This window comes from Triticum urartu, chromosome 7A (assembly GCF_056163025.1).
Source record: "Triticum urartu cultivar PI428250 chromosome 7A, HENAU_Tu73, whole genome shotgun sequence".
Lineage (NCBI taxonomy): Eukaryota > Viridiplantae > Streptophyta > Magnoliopsida > Poales > Poaceae > Triticum > Triticum urartu.
In genome coordinates this window covers 15,995,087-16,014,861 of record NC_141879.1, presented here as the reverse complement: position 1 = coordinate 16,014,861, position 19,775 = coordinate 15,995,087, and the positions used below count along the sequence as shown (strand labels likewise).

Below are 19,775 nucleotides of genomic sequence, written 5' to 3'. Positions count from 1 at the left end.
TAGAAGCAAGGGCAAGGATTATAGGGAAAATAAAGGTAATGCTCCCAGTATATTTTACTTTTGGGCGAAGTTTTGGTGCTTGCACAAGAAAATAACACCATCATTATAGCTACTGCATTTTTATCCCAGGCAATTCGCCAACCGGAGGAAATGCCAACCAATACATTTTTGTACTTCCTCTGTTACAGAGGTAAAATTACTACTACTTTTCGAAAGCTTTTTCTGTTGCATGTTCCCCTTTCTTAATCATCTATTTGTTCAAATGTACATACACGAGCTTATAATCCTTAGTGCACAATGCATCTCACCATACTATTGTTTTCCTGAAAATTTATACTCACATAGTTCCATTTTCTCTTCGTTCATGCACTAATGCATAAATCTTTTGGTATTGCCCTTATTATTTAATCTAGAGCTATGCAATGACAACCATGGCTTTAGTGTTCAGGTGAGTTCCATCACTGTCCACCAACAAGTTCAACTCTGACAACGGTTCACCGATAATGTGGGCCGGTGCACCACGTCAGCAACGTCGACGGCCTGACAGGCCATTTTCCAACTGGGCCTATTGTAAATGACGAGACCATGAGTTTCTCCTTTTGGAGTTTACTTTTACGAGTGCTCACTCCCTGCATCTTGTTCTATTTTTTGTTCTATTTTTCAGAAAATGAAGATGTACATTGCCGTTCCACTAATCTCGGCAAAAGAGTAGATTATGGTGCCCCTCGTGCTACAGTGGAATTGAATCACAAAAAATTCTATAGATTCATGAAACAATGAAGGAGGTTAGTTTTTACCTGAGGGGCAACGGGTGCTGGAGCCTCCCTTGCAGTCGAAGGTCATCAGCTTCAGGGAGTGCCAACACAGCCAAAATAGACGCCACCTTCGACGGGGAGCAACAGTAGCAACTGCGAGGATTTGGCTCGCCAATACGAGCAACGGCGGCGACATACCCGCTTCCGCAGCTCCAAGCTGCTGGTCCGCCGAGATGCACATGGAGCCGGCGAGCCGTTGCGCCTCCAAGCTGCCGGGCCACCGAGATGCAGATGTAGCCGCAGCGCCTCCGAGCTGCGGCGAGAGCCGCTCCGCCGCCAAGCTGCAGAGTGAGCTGCGGTGAAGATGGAGCTGTGCTTTCTCTCCAGTACGAGTAGAGTGGGGAGAGGGGAACGAATCCAATGAACTAGTCGATGGAACCAAGACCAACAGTCAACCACGTGGTGACTCTATGCTATATGCGCCACACGTGTGTATAGGTGTCCAGAATGTGTGGTTCTCTGTCACAGTGTCACAATTGTAATTTTATCTTGGTGCTAATTTGTAGCACTTGTATGATCTGTACTGTTTTGTTTGATTTGTTCCAACTACTATTCTTAGAATATAAGAGCATATACAGCCACAAGTATCAAAATCTGGCCCCAACCGCCTGTGGACGCGCTGCTCGTCCGCGGATAGTGATTAGTCAGCGCAAAAAATATATATTCATGACCATCATTTGCAAATCATCAAATCCATATAATTATATGCAACTAAACTATAAATTTTCGCCGGCGACAGTCCTTATTGTTTCGGTCGTGTCCACGTTTAGCAGCCGGCTGCGCCCCTCGGAGTGAAAGTGCGGTCGTCGGGAAGGAAGAGTAGAACATGCGACACGCGGGCTCGTGGCGCCAACGTCTCCCATGCCCTACTTTCATGGCTTGAAAACTTGTATGCTATCGCCCTTCGCGTCATCCATCTAGCGTGGAGAAAGGTCAAGCATATGCTTTCGCCTTCAAATGCACTTTTAAGGAATTGCGTCTGATCGTCTACTCAATATAAGCAAGTTGCAAGAGCCCCTTGTTATATAACTTAGTATTAATATAGGTATGCCTACCAAGACTTCTACGTTTATCATCCTTCTGAATCTTATGTAATCACCTAAGATCATGCTATGCGTTTAACTGTCGGTCATTTGCTGCTTAGACTGTTGTGTGGTATGCTTTTGAAAAGGCTATGATGAAAGAAATATATGCTTTTGCCTTCAAGTGCACATCCAAGGGCCTCTGCATAATTATCTATCACTATCACTTGCTTGCTGCATGCAGTATCGTGAGCTGTGCTTTGGCAGCAACAATACTTTAAAATATTGTTCCTTTGTCTATTGCTCTGCTCATTGCAGGTATGCAAGCTCTGCTTTCTGAAATTCTTGATGTAAAGAAAAATATTTTTGTTTGCTCTATCAAGAATATTAGCTCGAATAAGTCCAAACGTATGCTAACTGAAAATGCTCTTATGCGTTTATTTCCATATGTTTCATTTTATATCTATATATTACAATGCATACTCTTCCAATACTTGACTACCGCTTGGCCTTTGCGCCATGGACGCAACGGGTCATCTAGTACAACGAAAAAGTGCCATAGCACCCGGGAGCCCCAGACTCCCTCTTATCTGGTGCGTTAACCGATCGTAAGATTCATGCTGTGGCTCGGCCAGCAGCAGGCCATGTGCGGCTTCAGGTTAATTAAGCAGGCAATTTACAGAGAGGGGCCGGTCGTAGGGTCTAGCAGTTAGTGTAGGTGGCAGGAGGTCACGCACGGGTAGGTGGGCCACAGTTGAAAGGACATCCTATAGACTGGTCAAATCATGCGGCCTGGTGCTGTCCATGTGTGTGATGATGTTGCTTGTTTTTCTATTCTCTTGTTCGTCGTCTGCCGTGGACTCCTCTGCCGTTCCTTCTTTTTCTGTTTGAGGACGACGGCTGGCTGCAAGGCGAAAGACCTTTTCGTTTTGTTTTGAGAAACAGGCGAGACGTCTTTTCCTTCTTTTTGAGAGCAAGCCAACATGTCAATCCTGGTGCAGACTGGCCGGTAACAGGCGAGGTGAAATCTACCTACGATGGGCTATGATGAACAATGCGAGTATAGGCTCAGATTTGTTTTAAATATTTCCAGCCTGCGGCTTAGCGAACTCCCAGGCTTGCTAAACAAATTTGTGGTACAGGGTGATGGGTGCCTAGACACCGGGGTACTAAAAAAAGCCTATCTCTAAATACAAGGGAGGCAAATTTGGTTACACCGTCTAGAGATAACTATAAGTAACAATGAACATGATAAAACTTCCAGCTGAGCTTTATTTAAATGACGTAAACATGTCAAGCAGATTGCTTACTTCTCTTCTTTTTTGCGGCAAGATTCCTTACTCCTCCTGAGGACATCTCTTGAGGTTAACCGTGCCGAAGTCTCTGGAAGTCTGCTGCATTGTCCAAAAATAAATAAATTCAGAGGACAAACGATCTTCTTCTGTCATAATATTATTTCTCAAGGCAGTTGGGTGGTACCTAGAGTGTGCGATGCTCTCACCAGGAACCTGAAAAGAGGTGTTCCTCTGCCTGCCTGGCTTGTTGCCGCCTGCAACAAAATTGACATATATGACGGCAGTGTTCCTAGCTTCTATTCGTGTTGTTAAATATTTGCTGCCATTTCACGTAGGAAGGTCTTGTCTTCAGGATTCCGCTTCGGATCCAAGGAGCTGAGGAAATTACACTGGTAGAAAAAAAAACAAAGACCACTAGGCCAAGATTATGTATGAATGCTACTAGTAGTTGGGATTTAATCCTCTGCTCCACTGCTCCAGCTCCCGCGGCTACCCTCGCCTCCCGCCGCACCGACCCACGACCTCGGCCCGCATCCGCGTCGGTCGCGACGGCGGCGACCACTCCTGCCGGGCCGAGCGCCGGCTCCCCGCCGCCCACCGCTCCAGCTCCCGCGTCCGCTCTCGCCGCGGCCGCCCTCGCCTCCCGCCGCTCCGACCCAGCCGTCCAAGGGCGAAGGGTGGCACATACGCTCCTCGAGAAGGAGGCGATGACATCGACTTCGACAGAGACCTCCGCTCCTGCTACAGCTGGTGCGGCCTCCGTCCTTCCACCGTCGTCTCCGGTAGCACTCGTCACCGACTCGTCCCCGACAGCGCCCGTCTCCGACGCGTCCCCGGCAGTGGCCCGTCTCCATCTGGAGCTCGACTCACCTCTGCTCCAGTGCGCACCATGTCCTTCAGATATGGCAACCGTCGCCTTAGACATGGGGTGGCCTGTGTCTTGGGCTCCCCTCGCTGACGAGGATGTCGAGGATGAGGAAGAGGAGTTGGCCCCGTTGACACCACCGGCTGCCAAAAGCTCTGTCCCGGCAGCTCCGACGACTGAGCCCTGTGTGATGCACGAGACAGAGGCGAGTGAAGGATGGCAAGAGGTGCTGCCTCGGCGCGGTCGGTGCTGTCCAGCCTCACCAACTCCGGCATTGCCCCCTCGTCCCATTCCGGCTTGGCTCTTTGGTAGGTGTTGCAGATGTCTTGTTCCTGGGCATCGTGCGGCTGTTTGCAGAGATCCCTTGAGGTGCTCCCGCTATTTGGAGAACGGCCACTGGGCGCGTGGGTGTCGCAATGCTTGGCGTCCATTCATCTCACTTGCATGCCTTGCCATGCCGCCACGGTCTCGCCTCAGCAGCGAGCATTGTGCAGCTCTAGCTACTTGTGAGGGTCCGATGAAATCCCAGCTCCCCTCCAAGGTGCTTCACCGCAGGTCCTGGGCATCGGTCGTTTCCGCTCACGTTGAGTCGGCAACCCCATCCGATGTACTGCTCCGGTCCACTATAGCAGCGCAGGCAGAGCTCCTGGTGCGCGTTGGGAGCTTTCTGGAGCGAGCAGAGGCTGCTCTGGGAAAGCTCTCTCTTGTCCCGGCTGTGTTGCAATCCGCTCCTATGCCACGTCCTCCTAGTGAGGTTGATGTTGATGGCTCAGTGGAGAACAGTGTTGCGGAGCTCTATGGTTGTTTCTCCCCTAGAGCTATGGACAACTCGTCACCTTCGTCTGCCTTGCCCACTGTGTTGTCTACCGCTGAGGGCGGAACCATTGCCGTGGTTGTGCCTCCGGTGCTTCAGGTGATGCCCGAGCTTCAAGTGGTATGTGCGAGCTCTGATTTTTCCCTATCAATGGAGCAAACGATGGTGGACACGCAAGCAACCATGAGTGAGGGACATGATTCAACCGTGACATGTGAGCAGAGTGAGGTGAACTCGCCTGGGCGCTCACATGTGATTTTGGCACCCGTTCCACCTCCGCCGACGGATAATTCGAATGCTCTCTTTGCAAAAGAACTTTGTGACTTGCTCGCTAGTGTGGAGGCTATTAGTCTTGTAACTGGAAGGGCGATTGCTTGCCTCCTGACGGGATCGACATTCAAGGGCAAATGCAAGAAGGCGAATGATTGCCCTCGGACCGGTTTAGTGCAGGAGAAGTCACTAAGGTGTAAAAGCAAGAAGAGTGGCGTCATATGTAAGGCGCCCGCAGCTGCTTAGTGGATGATTCTCGGTCCCTCGGCTCATCCTCACGATCGGCTCGTCCTCACGGGTTGGGTCGTCATTGTGGTTTTGGTGTGGTACACTATCTTTTGTTGAGATGTTCTTGTCGGGTTTGATTGTGGTGTACAAGCGTCCGGAGTTACGTTTGTAGTATGTTGGGAGGGTTTGGCGGGTTGCAGGTGTACTCATGGGGTCTCATGATTGGTGAGTAGTCCAATTATGATCTGATTGTATTGGTTTTAGCCCGGTTTTCCGTAAATTAACTGAGCAATTCTCTTCTTCTTAATTAATCGATGAGGCAATTTTTTTGCCTCCGTTTCGAAAAAAAAAATCCTCTGCTCACTATGGCAAGTGTGCATGCTGGCAAACGAATGGTCAGCTCTTTATGGATAAAAAACTGTTGCAGATATGGGTCACTTGTACAAACTCCTGTGATCCAAGTCAGATCATAAAAGCAAAATTTCAGTCTGTGAAAACCCCTATTCAACCGGGTTAACAGTTTCAGGAAATTGCATGTCCGCCAAGCAACCCTTCAACAGATATCATGATCCCTACAACACTCTAATTATCTCTGTCTATATCAAGAAGTCTGGTGTATTTGACTGCATGCTGTCCCAATCAGAAAACTATCGTGTACAACACCGAGTATCTTCACCAGTTTTGCTAGTCACCTTGAATGGAAAAAAAGGGGTGCGCTTTTGGACCATGAAGCTGGGATTCAATCCTCTGCCCTGGCTCTGGCTACCACGGCCGCGCGCTCTCCAGGGTCATCGGCGCCGTCGTGGCAGGGCGACGCCAAGCCAGCCAGCCAGTCGTTTGATATGAGGTGGATTACATAGGAAGCGGAGGATGTAGGTGATATGTGCTGCACGACTAGCTTTGAGGCTTAATCTTGCTAATTCCACTCTCCTCATGGATTCTCTGTCTTTAGCCTCTTTTGCTGCCTTAAGAAATATTTCGGCCACTCCTTGGAATATTAGGAATAATCTTGCTCATTTCTTCAAAGTCACATCTAATTTGAATGCCCAAGTGTTCCACATATTCAGGGATATAAATGGTATTGCTCACAATCTTGCACAACAGGTTTTTAGATCTAATACTACCACTCAAATCTGTTGCTTTGCTCATGCTCATTCCCATCAGTCTTGCCCTATGGTTTCTCTTCTGTCTAACTTTCAGATTCAGGGCATAAATCTGCATACTATTCACTGTTATTAGCTCTCATGCGCCTGTGGGCAGGTTTTTCTCTTTATCTTTTGCAGAAAGCGCTGGTCTTCTTCCTCTTTTAATGTTCCTTGCAGGTTTGCTTTCTGTACAGGATAAGCTATGGCCATAAGGATGTGATATGTAGGTTCAAGGAGCTTGCTGCCAAACTATATTTCTTCTTCAAAGCTTTCTTCAAGATTGTTGGGGCACCTTCACGCTACTTCTTACATTCAAGATAGATCTCCTAAGTGCATGTGGCTGTATCTTCACAACTTTTAGCTGCAGATCAACTGGTTGACTTGTTTTCAACCTATCGTTGCTATTCCATTCAGCTTCTTTTCCTGGCTGTTTCTTCTGCTCTGTATTCTCTGGCCTCTGAACATTGTAATGACTCTTTAAGCTGTCAATGGAAATTGGGCACCTTCTAGGTGCCTTGCTTTGTTCAAAAAAAAAAGACAGAGGAGCAGAACCAGCGGCTGGGTGATGAGGATAAGAAGCAGTGGGCTTGCTATTGCCGGTGGGTGGTGGGTGGACTCGATCGAGAAGAAAACGCGGATGGGCCGGGGGCGGTGGGTGGGTCCCATGAAGCACGTAACAGCCAGTTGACGTGTGCGCGAGTCGAGAGACGTCGTGATCCAGCGGGATGGGATGTGTCGCGGTGCAGTTGATGCAAAAGAAAAATCAGTTCGAACAAACACTATATGAAACGAAATCCCACCGAGTGGGAGCTGGTGGATGGCTATGCATGCACTGATTAAATAAAATCGGAAGAACACCAATTATAATTTGCTGTCGTAGTACTGTGTTACTTGTTGTTGTTTTTTACATTATTATAGATGTACTTCCTCTGTTTCTAAATATACGTCTTTAATTTGTAGAAATTTCACTATGAACCACATACGGATGTATATAGATGTATTTTGGAGTGTATTTCTTTATTTTGCTCCGTATGTAGTTTATAGTGTATAAAAAAATATATTTATGAACAGCAGGTAATTAAGAGTGAATGAAACGTTGAAAGCACTATTTGTTAAGGAAGAAGATATTTGATGCACACCAGTACTTGCTGGCTACGAAGATATCCCGAACTTTCAATTTTATTGATGTCGTTGGTGAGATAGGGAGGGATGAATAGTAGAGAAAGTGCAATAACGATACATCTTCCTCGCGTCCTGTTTCACCCCTCACAGCAATTGGGATTGCGAGATATAGAAATTAATATACTATGATCTATTTGAAGCTGCTACCGGTATGCAGATGATATATAATTACTTTCGCACCAAAGGAGTAGCCGCTAATGGATTAATGTTTAGATTTCTGTAATATTTTTAGACATGATTATTGAATATCAACATCTTATTACACATAATTCAAGTTCTTTAGAGCGAGTTGAAGTAGTATCTTTGATTAGCAGAGAAGAAATTACGAGCTTTCGGAATACAATGGGATCTTCATAAAGTGGATCCTTATGCGAATACCACACGAACTCTTAGATTTATGATTTAAAGTGGATCTTCGTAAATTATGAGTAAAAGTCAAACGGAGTGTCGAGGATTAGGGCAGCGACGGCGGCCAGTGAGGATTCGCTTATCACACGAACGAAGGAAGACTGGCGAAGGGTTTAGTTGAGTTGGCAAAAAACAAATACTCCCGACATATCTCTCTTTCCTGTAATGTTTTGGTCCTCACCAAAAACTCTCAACTCTCCCTATAATAATATCTCTACTGTATTAAAAAGGAGGATCTGCCCTCGTTTTCATTGGACCTCCCCTCCTACGTAAATTTCTCCCCTCAACAGATGGTTTATTTGCTTCCTATGGTTTGTAACAATGTCGAATAATTGTAAACACTAGATTTGCTTGTTATATCATGGAATGATAACCGCTGCATTTGTTTGATTGTAATAAGTTGTGAAGAAGTCTCTACCAATTCCACTCAATCACAATAAATCAGAGTACAAGCTTGGATTGCAAGAGGAGGAACCAGAAGAAGGCAGGAGACAGAGGAGGAAGACGAGCTACAGGGAGAAAGAGGAACTCGCACGCGCCAAGCCTAGGCCGAAGCCCATCCGTCCAAGCCGCATTCTGCGTAGATGATGCTTCCCCTCATATTGGGCTGGTCTGGATACTTGTTGGAGGCCCAGGTCGCTCACATAATTTTGGATGATGAACACTGAAGCTATCTGTTTATTTCCAATAAATGATGACCTATGGTATCATGGAACGATGTTTGTGTTGTTTCCAGATTCCACATGTCTGTAAAGCTAGTATTGCGGACTGATAGATGCTGGTTCTGTTTCTGGTTGTTGTGCTTCCATACACACAGCAGTTTTCTGATGATCTTGTTGCTCTGCGCCCAGATGTGTACTTCTTATAAATGTGTAGAACTTGTAGTCCTCTTTTTTTTTGAGCGGAATTGGCAGGTGTTCTGCCTTTTTCATTATAGTAGGGGGAAAACTGTACAGTGTTGCCAGTAGAGGATCGACAACCAGATAAGAGGGGGGGCATAACGAGATTAGAGCGTAATAACAAAAAAGCTAATATTGGTAGCCTAGTGCTGCTAACAGCCCCGCTACCCAATCAGCTACTACTCCCATGCCTCCATCAGGAGGCTCAACTCATCTTTCGCTCTAAGGAGTACAGCCGAACTGGATTGATTGATGGCCTTAAATATCCTTCTGTTTCGCTCAAGCCAAATATTCCAAGCAATATATGCAGCCGCTGTGCACTCATCAACCGGTTGGCCTTTTTTCTTTAGCTTCGCCACTTTGTTCCACCAGGAGGAAATAGAGGTGGCACTCATTGAAGCCTGGGCTGCTAGTGGATAAGTGTGGTTTGCCTCATGCCAAATCTGTTTTGCAAAAGGGCACTCGAGAACCAAATGATGTGCAGATTCCAAAATTTGATCACAGCCAACGCATAACTCAGTGTGATCCCAATTCTTTGCATTCAACCGATCAGCAGTCCAGAGCCTATTTTGAAGGAGTAACCAGATGAAGAATTTGACTTTCTTTTCCGCTCTGATTCTCCACGCGTTCTGAAGGTGTGGTTGAGGAATGCGAGTTAGGAACTGCACATGGTAAGCCGATTTTGCGGAGTACTCCCCATTGGCTGTCAGCTTCCACATAATCTTGTCGGGTGTAGGCAGCAACGAAATGGACTGCTCTTTTGTCCAGAGATCAATAAAGGAGTCCAGCATAACAGAAGAGCTGATAACCTGAAGGCCTCTCATCCAAGCACCTCCACTAAGGGCCTGATTAACAGAAAGTCTTTTGGACCTAGCCATCTGGAATAGTTCAGGGGCCAATTCCTTGGGTGCTCGGCCCTGTAACCATCTATGCTTCCAAAAATTCACTAGATTACCATCTCCGAGCGAAATCGAAGTGCAGGCCGCAAATAAATTCAGGTCCGTTTGATTGCAAGGAATCGGGGTCCCTTTCCATGGCCTGTCCAGATTGTCCCATTCATACGATGGCCATCGCAGTCTTAGCGCCCGACCAAAAGCGTGTATTTCCTTGATTCCCAGGCCACCCACGCTTAGTGGCGCGCAGATTCGCTTCCAGTTGACAAGGCACTTTCCTCCGTGTGCTTCCTCTTTTGTGCTCCATAGAAAATTTCTTCTCAACTTGTCAAATTTCTTGGTGAACCAGCTATTGGGAGAGAAAGCAGTGAGAAAATATGTGATGGTGGCTGTGAGGGCCGAATTGATCAGATCTAGTCTGCCTGTTCTGTTCATCAGCTTCCCTTTCCAGATAGCTAATCTGGATTTACCCTTGTCCAATAAAGGTTGCAGCTCTGTTTGTCTCAAGTTTCTCATGGACAGAGGTAGTCCCAGGTATTTGCAGGGAAAAGAACCCACTGAACCTCCAAAGTTGGTTATCAGATTTTGTACACTACTTTGCTAACACTGAATGGGGTAAATCACACATTTATTGGGGTTGATCGTAAGACCCGAGATGCTCCCAAATACATCAAGAATTCTGATAGTAGTCCTCTTAAATTGACACAGAAAAAATAAGCGACCATGTTTAAGACATACGGAGTATATAGCAAAACTTCAGAAAGATGTATGGCAATTTGGTCAGCAAATCAGTGCTGCAAAAGCATCAGCAGAAAGACCCCTGACACATTGCAAATGCATCAACATTCAGTCAGCAAACAGGGTTGCAGAAAACAATATGAAAACAAATATAGAGGATGATAAGTTGGAGCATTATTTCGGTCTGCCAAGCCTTCATGCTTCTTGCATCAGCATATTTCTCCCCTGGAACACACCAAGAGCCAGCTCGGCGGATGGAAAGTAAGAGTTCAGAAGGATCAAATAGTTACTTCAGGCATGCTAGGAACAGCCGAACAGTGGTGGTGGTGGTGGCGGCGGCGGTACTAGTAGTAGCAGCAGCAGGCTAATAGCCATAAACCAGAATGCTTCGACAGGGAAGTGCATAGTTAACTAGTCAACAGGGAAGCGCATCCAGATCTCAAACAATGATACTCTTGTAACCATGGCCAATTTTTTTCTGACAAAAGGTAATATATCCACTTGAATTCGTTCAGTTAATGCCTGGACAGCATCATAGGACAGGTGCAGAAACAATCAATTGATAAATAAAGTTGCATTTTCACTAATTTACACAAGTTCTGTCAAATGAGGTTGGAAAATTATAAGCTAACAGGGCTGACAAGTTAAGGTGCAAAACTGCAAATGCATGGGCAGTACTTCGGTGGCCGAAACAAGCAGAAATAAGGTTGCACTCATTCTCTTACTGTGAAATAAGATTGCAGACAAAGTTGTTATGCATGCAGAGAACGAAGCTGAAGTCGAAATGTTTTGGGCAAAAGGCACGGTGGAACAACTTTTCAGTTCAGTTTACAAACAGGAGCGCCCATATAGTGCATTGGAGAGGCATTTGCTATCAACTAAAACAAAAGAACTGTCGAAAGGCACAGCCATTCGAAAGTTCAGAAACGAACTGGTCTGATCCCCCGCTCCCCCTCCCTCCCCTGACCCCGTGCCCGCGCTGCCTCCCCGGGGGGCGGCCGGGGCGTCTCCCCCCGCTCTCTTCTCCTCCCCCCTCCCCCGTGCCCCTCCCCCCCCTCCCCCCCCCCCCCCCGCCGCCGCCAGCGGAGCCCCCGGATATGGGCGGGCGGGCTGGCGGCGGCGGGTCCTCCCTTACCCCGCGCGCGCTCCTCCTGACCCGGGATCAGGGCTGGCGGCGGGTGCCCCTCGGCTGACGGCGGCCCAGCGGTCTGTTGGCGGCTGGCGGCGGCTCGTCGCGGTGGTAGCGCCGTCCTTTGGCGGCGGGGCGGCCTGGTGGCGCAGGTTGGTCGGCGACGCGTCCACAACCTAGATCTGGGCCCTTAGGGCCCCATCTGGGTCCTAGCGGGCCGGTCCCCGGGCGTGGCCTCGTTGTCTGCGACGCGGTGAGGAGGAGGAGCGGCTTGGATTTGGGGCGACGGCACCGACGGCGTGCCGGCAGCAGCGCGAAGGCGGGAGCTTTACGGGCCCACAAGGGCTCGGCCGGGCCTGTGGGCCCACGGGCCTGGTGTGCTCCTGCTATTGCGTCCGGACGGCTACCGTCGCGGACGGTGGAGGTGGGGCCCTCCTGCGTGCCGACGGTGCTGATGCCCTTGTCCCGGCTCCGATTCTTCGCCGTGCTGTCCTCACTTCGCGGTGCCGTGGTGAGACAGCAGGGGGCCTCATGACCGCGTTGGCGCACGGTGGTGGTTGGTTTGGCGGCAAGCTCCAGGGCGCCCGAGGTGCGGGTTGGGATCGGGGGAAACCCCTGTCGGCATGGCCAACACCGGCGCGGTGGCGCCTGTGGGTGCCACCTGACCTTCCGGGAGGGCGTCGGGGCTACCCTTCCTCTCGCCTTGTCGTGCACCGGGGGAAACCCTTGGCAGCAGCGTCGTCATCGCTGCGATCCTTCTTGGAGGTGTTAATAGGTGCGGGCGCTTCGGAGTCTTGGAGTCTAGTTGAAGATCCTGGTGGGCGCTGCGATCGCGAGGCTTCTTCGTTTTTGTTGATCCGCCGTTGTCGGCATTTGTTTCTTTTGCTTTTCTCTTTCATTTCTTTTGGGAGTGATTGTGCTGCTTCCGCCCCAACACCTATGCATGTATGGTTCGGTTGGTTGCTTTGTATACAAAGCGGGGGGAAACCCTTTTTCAGTAAAGGCACAGCCAATGGCAAATCATGGCCATGGTTGTTGCCTGTAGAAGTACTCCAACCACTGCTGAATTTTAGTTGATCATCTTCTAGGCCTGAAAAAACCATCTGAAAAGCCACGCACAACTTACTTTTTCAGTATATAAACATCATCAAATGCAACTAGAACAATAGAGCGAACCATGGGATCTGGGACTAGACATTAGTCGTACACCCCACGCATTCCACATGCAAAAAAGATCAAAGCTGGTCCAGGACCCCTCTGGCTTATGACACTAGCCGGGAGAGATGGTACGTATCAGTGATGGATATTACTGTATGTATTATTGTGTTAATTCATTTCAGAGCGAAGTGATTTTAATACTATCACAAGACTACCATGTTTCTTTTTCCAGCATTCCCCAGACAAATCAAACAATTAATCCTACACCCAACGCATGCCACATGCAAAAATGATTAAATCTGTTTCAGGGCCCCTCTTGCATATATGGCTCTAGCCAGGAGGGATGGTATGTATAGGGTGACGGATATTACTCTCGTCAGTGATATCGAATAGTATACACATTTATGATGTGAAAATATTGGAATACACAACCATGAATTGCTCAAATGAATGACTCCTAGCTAAAAGCAACATACCATGAACAGGAGTATCACACATTCAGGAAGACTCGCGATTAATGCACTGCAGCAAATTGAATCAACCTAATCCATCAGCTATTGATTTCTTGCCACCACCAACATGGACACCCAAGATGTTATCTTAGTGCTTGTGGACTATTATCCATTACTGCAACTTAATTAGAAAACACGACGAATGGAAGATAGTAAATGCTGCTATTTGTTACGAGTACGCCCGTACCTTGACAAGAGAGGAGCAGCTTCAGAAAGAGAAACTTGGACCGAAACCTCAGAAATAGTCAGATCTGCTTCTTCTACGCTGCTACTGCACCTGAAATTATAGCAGAAATGGAGATAATACAAGAGTATGTGGTTCTTCCTCTCTAAGTAAGGGATGAGCATTCCGTTGCACAAGCTCATATGATATGTACAAAATGCGCATACAACCAGAATGGGAACTTTTCATCAAAGCTTGCAATTTTATTTAATTTTGAGCTCTACTGAATTCATTAGATACAGCAGACATAAATAAACAGGCCTTGCTCAAATGCAGTACCCTACCAAAATACTGAATGAATAAGGTCAACTAGACATCGCGACAGTAACCAGCCTGATTGAATCATTTAGTACACTAGCAGGTTGACATCTGCACTAAGATTTAGGATTAGCACAATAACTGAGTACTATGGAAAAGAGGGCCGATTACAGTAGAATTTAGCCCAAGAACATGTCTGAAACAACATCGAATGCTAGGCAAATAAGAACAAGGGTAACATCCTTCTTTCAGAATGACATGATGCTTAATCTGTAGGTTTACCAGGGGTTGCTCTGAGCTGGAAATCAATCAATCAGGATTTTAAGCACCAGCAAACTGAGCAGCATGATTCAAATAGATTCCAAAGTACACAGACAAATTCTTCGGCCCACAGAAGAGCCATTTCTTCGAGGAAGCACAAGGGTGGTCTGAAGGTAAAAGAAACTACTGCCCATCTGCATCTGCTAATGGCTCTGAGAATAGAGGAACACATGGTAGAAATCATTGTATATTGTTTTTCTCAACATTAAGGATACAACCAACTCTCTGACGTTGCATATCATACTCTACCAAGGTATCACGTCGACGTGAAACCAGGAAAATGGTGTCGCAATCTGGATGAATCTCAGCAACCCTGTACTCCAGCCCCGTTGTGCTCATAAGCTTATCAATGCTGGCAGTGTGCTTCAGGACCAATTCTTTACTGTCGTGATCCTTGAGGCACCAGAATGATATCTCAGAATCCAGGATCTTATTGTTATCATCGACGGAAGCAATAGCATAGTGTAAGCAACCCTGCGATGATCCAATAGTACCAAATCTCGACCAATAGGGCACGCGAATAGTCTTCCACACTTTCCCCTCCGTGTCCACCCCTACCAGAACAAACTCCTCCAGGATGCCAAACACGTACTCCCTCCGTTTCCAAAGTAGATGACCCAACTTTGTACTAACTTTGTATTAAAGTTGGCTCATCTATTTTGGAACGGAGGGAGTACATCATACCGCCAACAAAGACAAACTTACCAGAGCAGAACAGGCCTACTTTCTCAGGCATCCCACTATCGCTGCGACTCCAGGCTCCTGTCCGCGACGAGTAGATGCTCACTGCTGTCATGGTTGACGTGTATGTCTCCTCGAAATGAATAACGTGGAAATGAGATGAGACTGCCGGATCAAAGGCCAGACCTGCAGTGCGGCTATATCTGTTTGACGGCGCCGGCGCCGGCCGAGGGGGCAGCTCTACCCACCTCCCAGTGGTGGGATCGCACACTGCAATACGGAAATAATCCCAATCCCAACTCGCCATCTTCTTCTTGAAGCCACGATAGAGAAGGAGGCCACTGCAGGCGTCCACCTGGGTGATGCACTCGTCCTTGTTTTCGTGAAGGTAAGGAAGGGAAGGGTTGAACGGGGTGGCGGCGCCGTAGAGGCTGGTGAAGTGGTGGTGGATCCTATTGTTGCTGACGGTTATGTAGAGGAAGCCGGCGACGGCCTGGGGCAGCTTCTTGCGGTTGGCGGGGTCAGCGATGAGGTGGCGCCAGGGCACGGAGACGCACTTGAAGCGGTGGACGGATCTTGCAGGGAGGCGGGAGAGGATATCCAGGATGAGGTCGTCGGTGAGCAGGCTGGCCACCTCCGCCGTCGCCCCCTGATGGCTACCCAGCCCCGACTTGGTCTTCTTCTCGAGGCTCCTCTCCGCCTCCGCCTCCATGGAGCTGAATCTGGAGGGCTTGGGCAGGGGGTCTGCAAAAGGAGAGAGGGACTCATCGATCTAGTTGGCAAAAATCTCCCCGGGTAGTCGGTGAGTCGGGATGGGATGGGTGCCTTGGATTCGTCTAGGGCGGCGACGGGCGGCGCGATTAACGGGGACGCCGGCGGTGGCGCTTCCCTTCTCGGAGGACAGTGGTTAGGGTAACACACGAAGGCCGCTGAACTTTATTCCTAGACTAGAGGAAGAGGAAATGGGGATGCGGCCGCTGAACCTTTTTCCAGGAAATGAGGAAAGGAAATGGAAAGTGTGCGTTGTTTTTGTTTTTCAGGGAAGTGTGCGTTGGTTGTCTCTAGATTTCAGGATTTATTGTTTTCCAAATACTATGATATTTTTTTCAGCGACGACACAATTTAAGACGGTGGTTTGCGAGCAAATAGTTCCAACATGATATCATAGTATTTGCACCTATCTTCTCTGATGAGGATTGAGGAGGCACCGAATCAATCCTCTAAGAGTCTAAGAGACACTATGCATCTAGGCATGGAAGAGGATTGGTGGCGAAGTCGCATGACACATCCATGCCCCACAATGATTTTGGATACACTACTTTTCTATTTTTATTTATCGCATTGTTTTCCCTGCATTTGTCAAAGGGATAAGATTAAATTTTGGTCAACAGAATAATCTATAGTGAAGTAATGACGGTATGATATAATAAGGCTTCCAAAGAGGCGGGGGGGGGGGGGGGGGGGGATGTCAACCCCGAATCACTTTCTAGGGTTTGAGCGTAAAGTGGCATGTGGGAGATTCCTGATCACCTTGGCGTGAGCTTGCACTACCTCGCTCCGTTCACAGGCGACGACCGGTCCATGGATCGAGCTCTACTTCAACCAGGGGAGGAACCTTGCGTCTTTGTCTTCCCTTGGCGCGGGGAGATGGCAAACAAAGGCCGTGATGAGACAAATGTAAATTAGGCGGATGAGGCAAGGAAATATCTTGCTTTTGGTATCGTTGAGATGTTGTAGTCCCTCAATCTCAGAGAGGCGAAGAAGCACATCACAGTGATCAATGATCTGGATGATGCTGGTTAGGCGCACAAATTCTCTATTTTGCAAGGCGTTGTCGGACATCGACTTCCATGTCCAGACGATCAACGACACACACATGCTTGCCTGTTGTCAGAGCCAAATCCAGCAGATCCCTCGGTAAGTTATCCTGGCTAGACGATTTGGCTAGATGACAAGAGGAGGCACATATTTACCTAGGGTCTTGCTCTCATGATTGAGATAATACCTTAGTTTTACTCATGTATATTGCTATAGGAGTGTGTACAAAGTACATGTGAATACCAAGTGATTATATAACATAGCAAGACTGGTAGGGTTACATATCCTAGTCGGCTAAGTTCATGCCCTTTGAGATCCAGTTAGCAGAAAGTTCCTGTGCCTTTTCCAAAGTGACCCTGATTTATCGAACCCACGAAAGGATGTGCACTGCGACAAAACCTCTAACAAGTTATTGCTAACGAATTAAATTTTAAATTTTATCCGGACCTTTAACAACATTATGGGTGTAAACACTAGGCTATGAGGTTTTACTTTCACAACCTTATATTTGTTTCCGGGATCATAATGATATTAAACTATGCTCTGGAAGACAACAATATGATGTGCTTGCAACGCGAAGATGTAGGGGATGTGTTCAAAGTATGTCTTGACGGGTGTGCGGCCTAAATCAAGAGTCGGCTGTGCAAGGTACGCCTTGATCGGTGTACGTCTTATTTTAATTATGTTTTTTCCTTTTTATCATATTTATCGAAACCTTTGACAATGGAAATTCCGCGGTGACATGTTAGAAAAAACCTGCCTGAGGTGATCCCAACTATCACCCTCAGTATCAAGATCACTATTTTTATCATTAGTCAGCAAATCGTGTAAGGCATGTTCTCCTATTTCAATTACACTACTACTGCATTTAACAAATGTTGCATACTAACTTGTATCCCAAGATCAAGTCCAATTTGTTCTATAGGTTTAATAAGGTCTGTTTAGTATAATCAATCATGTCTGGAGAGCATCCCAAATTCACTCACACACATGAAGCCTTATAAGCAAGACTACTATTACTTGAGTATGTCACAATTTTAGGAATGTGAGACTCACAATAATCATATTCTTAGTTGGAACTATTTCCTTGGCAATATCTTCCACTATGTGGTCCTTTTTATCCTTCAATCGGCAGCATCTCCTGGGCTGTTCCTCCATATTATTCCTAGTGTCTAATTCCTCTGTCTCCAAAAAGTCACTTTGGAACCCGGGTGCATTGGAGCCCTATTTTCTGAACTGTGCCAAATACTATTTTGAAGTTTCAAAAAATTCTGAAAACAAATGAACATGTTTATATAAATGTATATTACACATGTGTAAATTTTGATGCTGAAATAAGTAACCATGTGAGTTACATAAAAATGACAAAATCGTGATTTTGGAAAGATGAACAGTGCATGCATTTATTCACTATTTGGAAATCACCATTTTGTCATTTTTGTATAGGTCGCATATTTACTCATTTCATCACCAAACTTTACACATGTGTAAAATACATCCATATGATCATGTAGAAATTTTTTCAGAATTTTTTGAAACCTTAAATGTGATTTTTAAAGTATTTAAAATATGGTCCTCCAATACACCTGGGTTTCAAAAATCCACTCTCCTTTGTCTCGTCCTTCCCTTGATCTCCATTACTTTCCTTTAGATTATTTCTAACTGCAGTCAGTTTGAAGCCTAAACAGTTTACCTTTTTTTTCAGGTGGATGGTTCGCTCTGCTCCGCTTGTCGCAGATAATGTCTTTGATATTCAGGAAGGCGGCGGAAGGGACTCTCATGGCGGTAGGTAGGGTTTCTAGCGCATGTGCCCGAGAGAAAACTACTGGCAAACCCTAGATGATTATGTTAAGGCGAGAACTATCATCTAGTTGTGAACTAGCTAGTGGAGTACTTTTCCTTCATACATATGTAGACCTAAAATAATTTCTTTGATATTCTCCGTTCTGTCTCTTCCAGACGGATCGTTCGCTCTGCTCCCCCTGTCGCAGATAATGTCTTTGATATTCAGGAAGGCGGCGGAAGGGACACTCCTGGCGGCAGGTAGGGTTTCTAGCGCATGTGCCTGAGAGAAAACTACTCACGAACCCTAGACGATTACTTCAAGCCGAGAGCTATCATCTAGTTGTGAACTGGTGGAGTACTTTTCCTTCATACATATATGACTTAAAGTAATGTCTTTGAAATTCTCCGTTCTGTCTCTTCCGGGCGGATCGTTCGCTCTATTCCCCCTATCACACATAATGTCTTTGATAATGTCTTTGATATTTAGGAAGGCGGCGGAAGGAACTCTCTTGTGGCAGGTAGGGTTTCTAGCACATGTGCCCGAGAGAAAACTACTGGCGCACCCTAGACGATTACTTTAAGCCATGAGCTATCATCTAGTTATGAACTGGTGGAGTACTTTTCCTTCATATATATGTATGTAGACATAAAGTAATGTCTTTCCGAGCAGATCGTTCGTCACAGATAATGTTCCGTTCTACTTCCTCTGTCCCATAATATAAGTATTTTTTATACTAATATAGTGTTAAAAACGTTTTTATATTATAAGACGGAGGGAGTATGTCGCAGTGCTATGCTCACTATGGAATACCATCGCCCCAGCGGCTGTGATTCCGCCGTGCGCGCTATCAGGCGAGGGTACGAGACACGAGATTTGATGGCAACAGGTACATATCCTATTCCTAGTCGTTGACCAGTTGCTCTCCAAGCTGGTTGCTTCCAACACACATGTGCACGGTTTATTGACCTCATCTTTTTTTCGTACTAACTAACGAACACTGCCAACTTAAAAAAAAACGAACACTGGCCAGGCGCACCTGACCGGCCTCAGTCGATCGACAGGCGCACCTGACCTGCCTCCCTCTACCGACACATGCACGGTCGTCGATCGACCCACCCCACCCCACCGATGATTAACAATGCATTAATCTCGACGGTAGACATATTTTCTTTTTAGAACGAAGGCTCTAGAGGAGTCTGGCTTTGAATTAACAAAGACATCAACCGGCCAGGAATAGTAATACAAACGCGAAACCAACATAAGAAAACAGAAAAACGATAAGGTACAAAGACGCTGGACAGCAGCTCACAAGCCT

General features: G+C 46.9%; 2 protein-coding genes across 2 annotated transcripts; one reads left to right on the top strand and one right to left on the bottom strand.

The window, feature by feature from the left end:
* Positions 1 to 3,563: 3,563 nt before the first annotated feature.
* On the top strand, positions 3,564 to 5,327 carry LOC147956982 (uncharacterized). The gene has a single exon (XM_087531529.1). The coding sequence runs from the start codon at positions 3,564 to 3,566 to the stop codon at positions 5,325 to 5,327; it is 1,764 nt and encodes a 587-aa protein (XP_087387655.1).
* A 9,028-nt stretch (positions 5,328 to 14,355) lies between these two features.
* LOC147956981 (uncharacterized) lies at positions 14,356 to 15,568 on the bottom strand. The gene is made up of 2 exons (XM_087531528.1): positions 14,853 to 15,568; positions 14,356 to 14,803 (listed from the first exon to the last, which is right to left on the bottom strand). The coding sequence occupies exons 1-2, from the start codon at positions 15,566 to 15,568 to the stop codon at positions 14,356 to 14,358; spliced, it is 1,164 nt and encodes a 387-aa protein (XP_087387654.1).
* Positions 15,569 to 19,775: the final 4,207 nt, after the last annotated feature.

Coding starts and splice junctions, on each gene's coding strand:
- LOC147956981 (XM_087531528.1), bottom strand. CDS start 15,568: ATGGAGGCGGAGGCGGAGAGGAGCCTCGAGAAGAAGACCAAGTCGGGG. Junction 14,804..14,852: donor GTCTTTGTTGGCGGTATGAT/GTACTCCCTCCG, acceptor ATACAAAGTTAG/TACAAAGTTGGGTCATCTAC.
- LOC147956982 (XM_087531529.1), top strand. CDS start 3,564: ATGAATGCTACTAGTAGTTGGGATTTAATCCTCTGCTCCACTGCTCCA.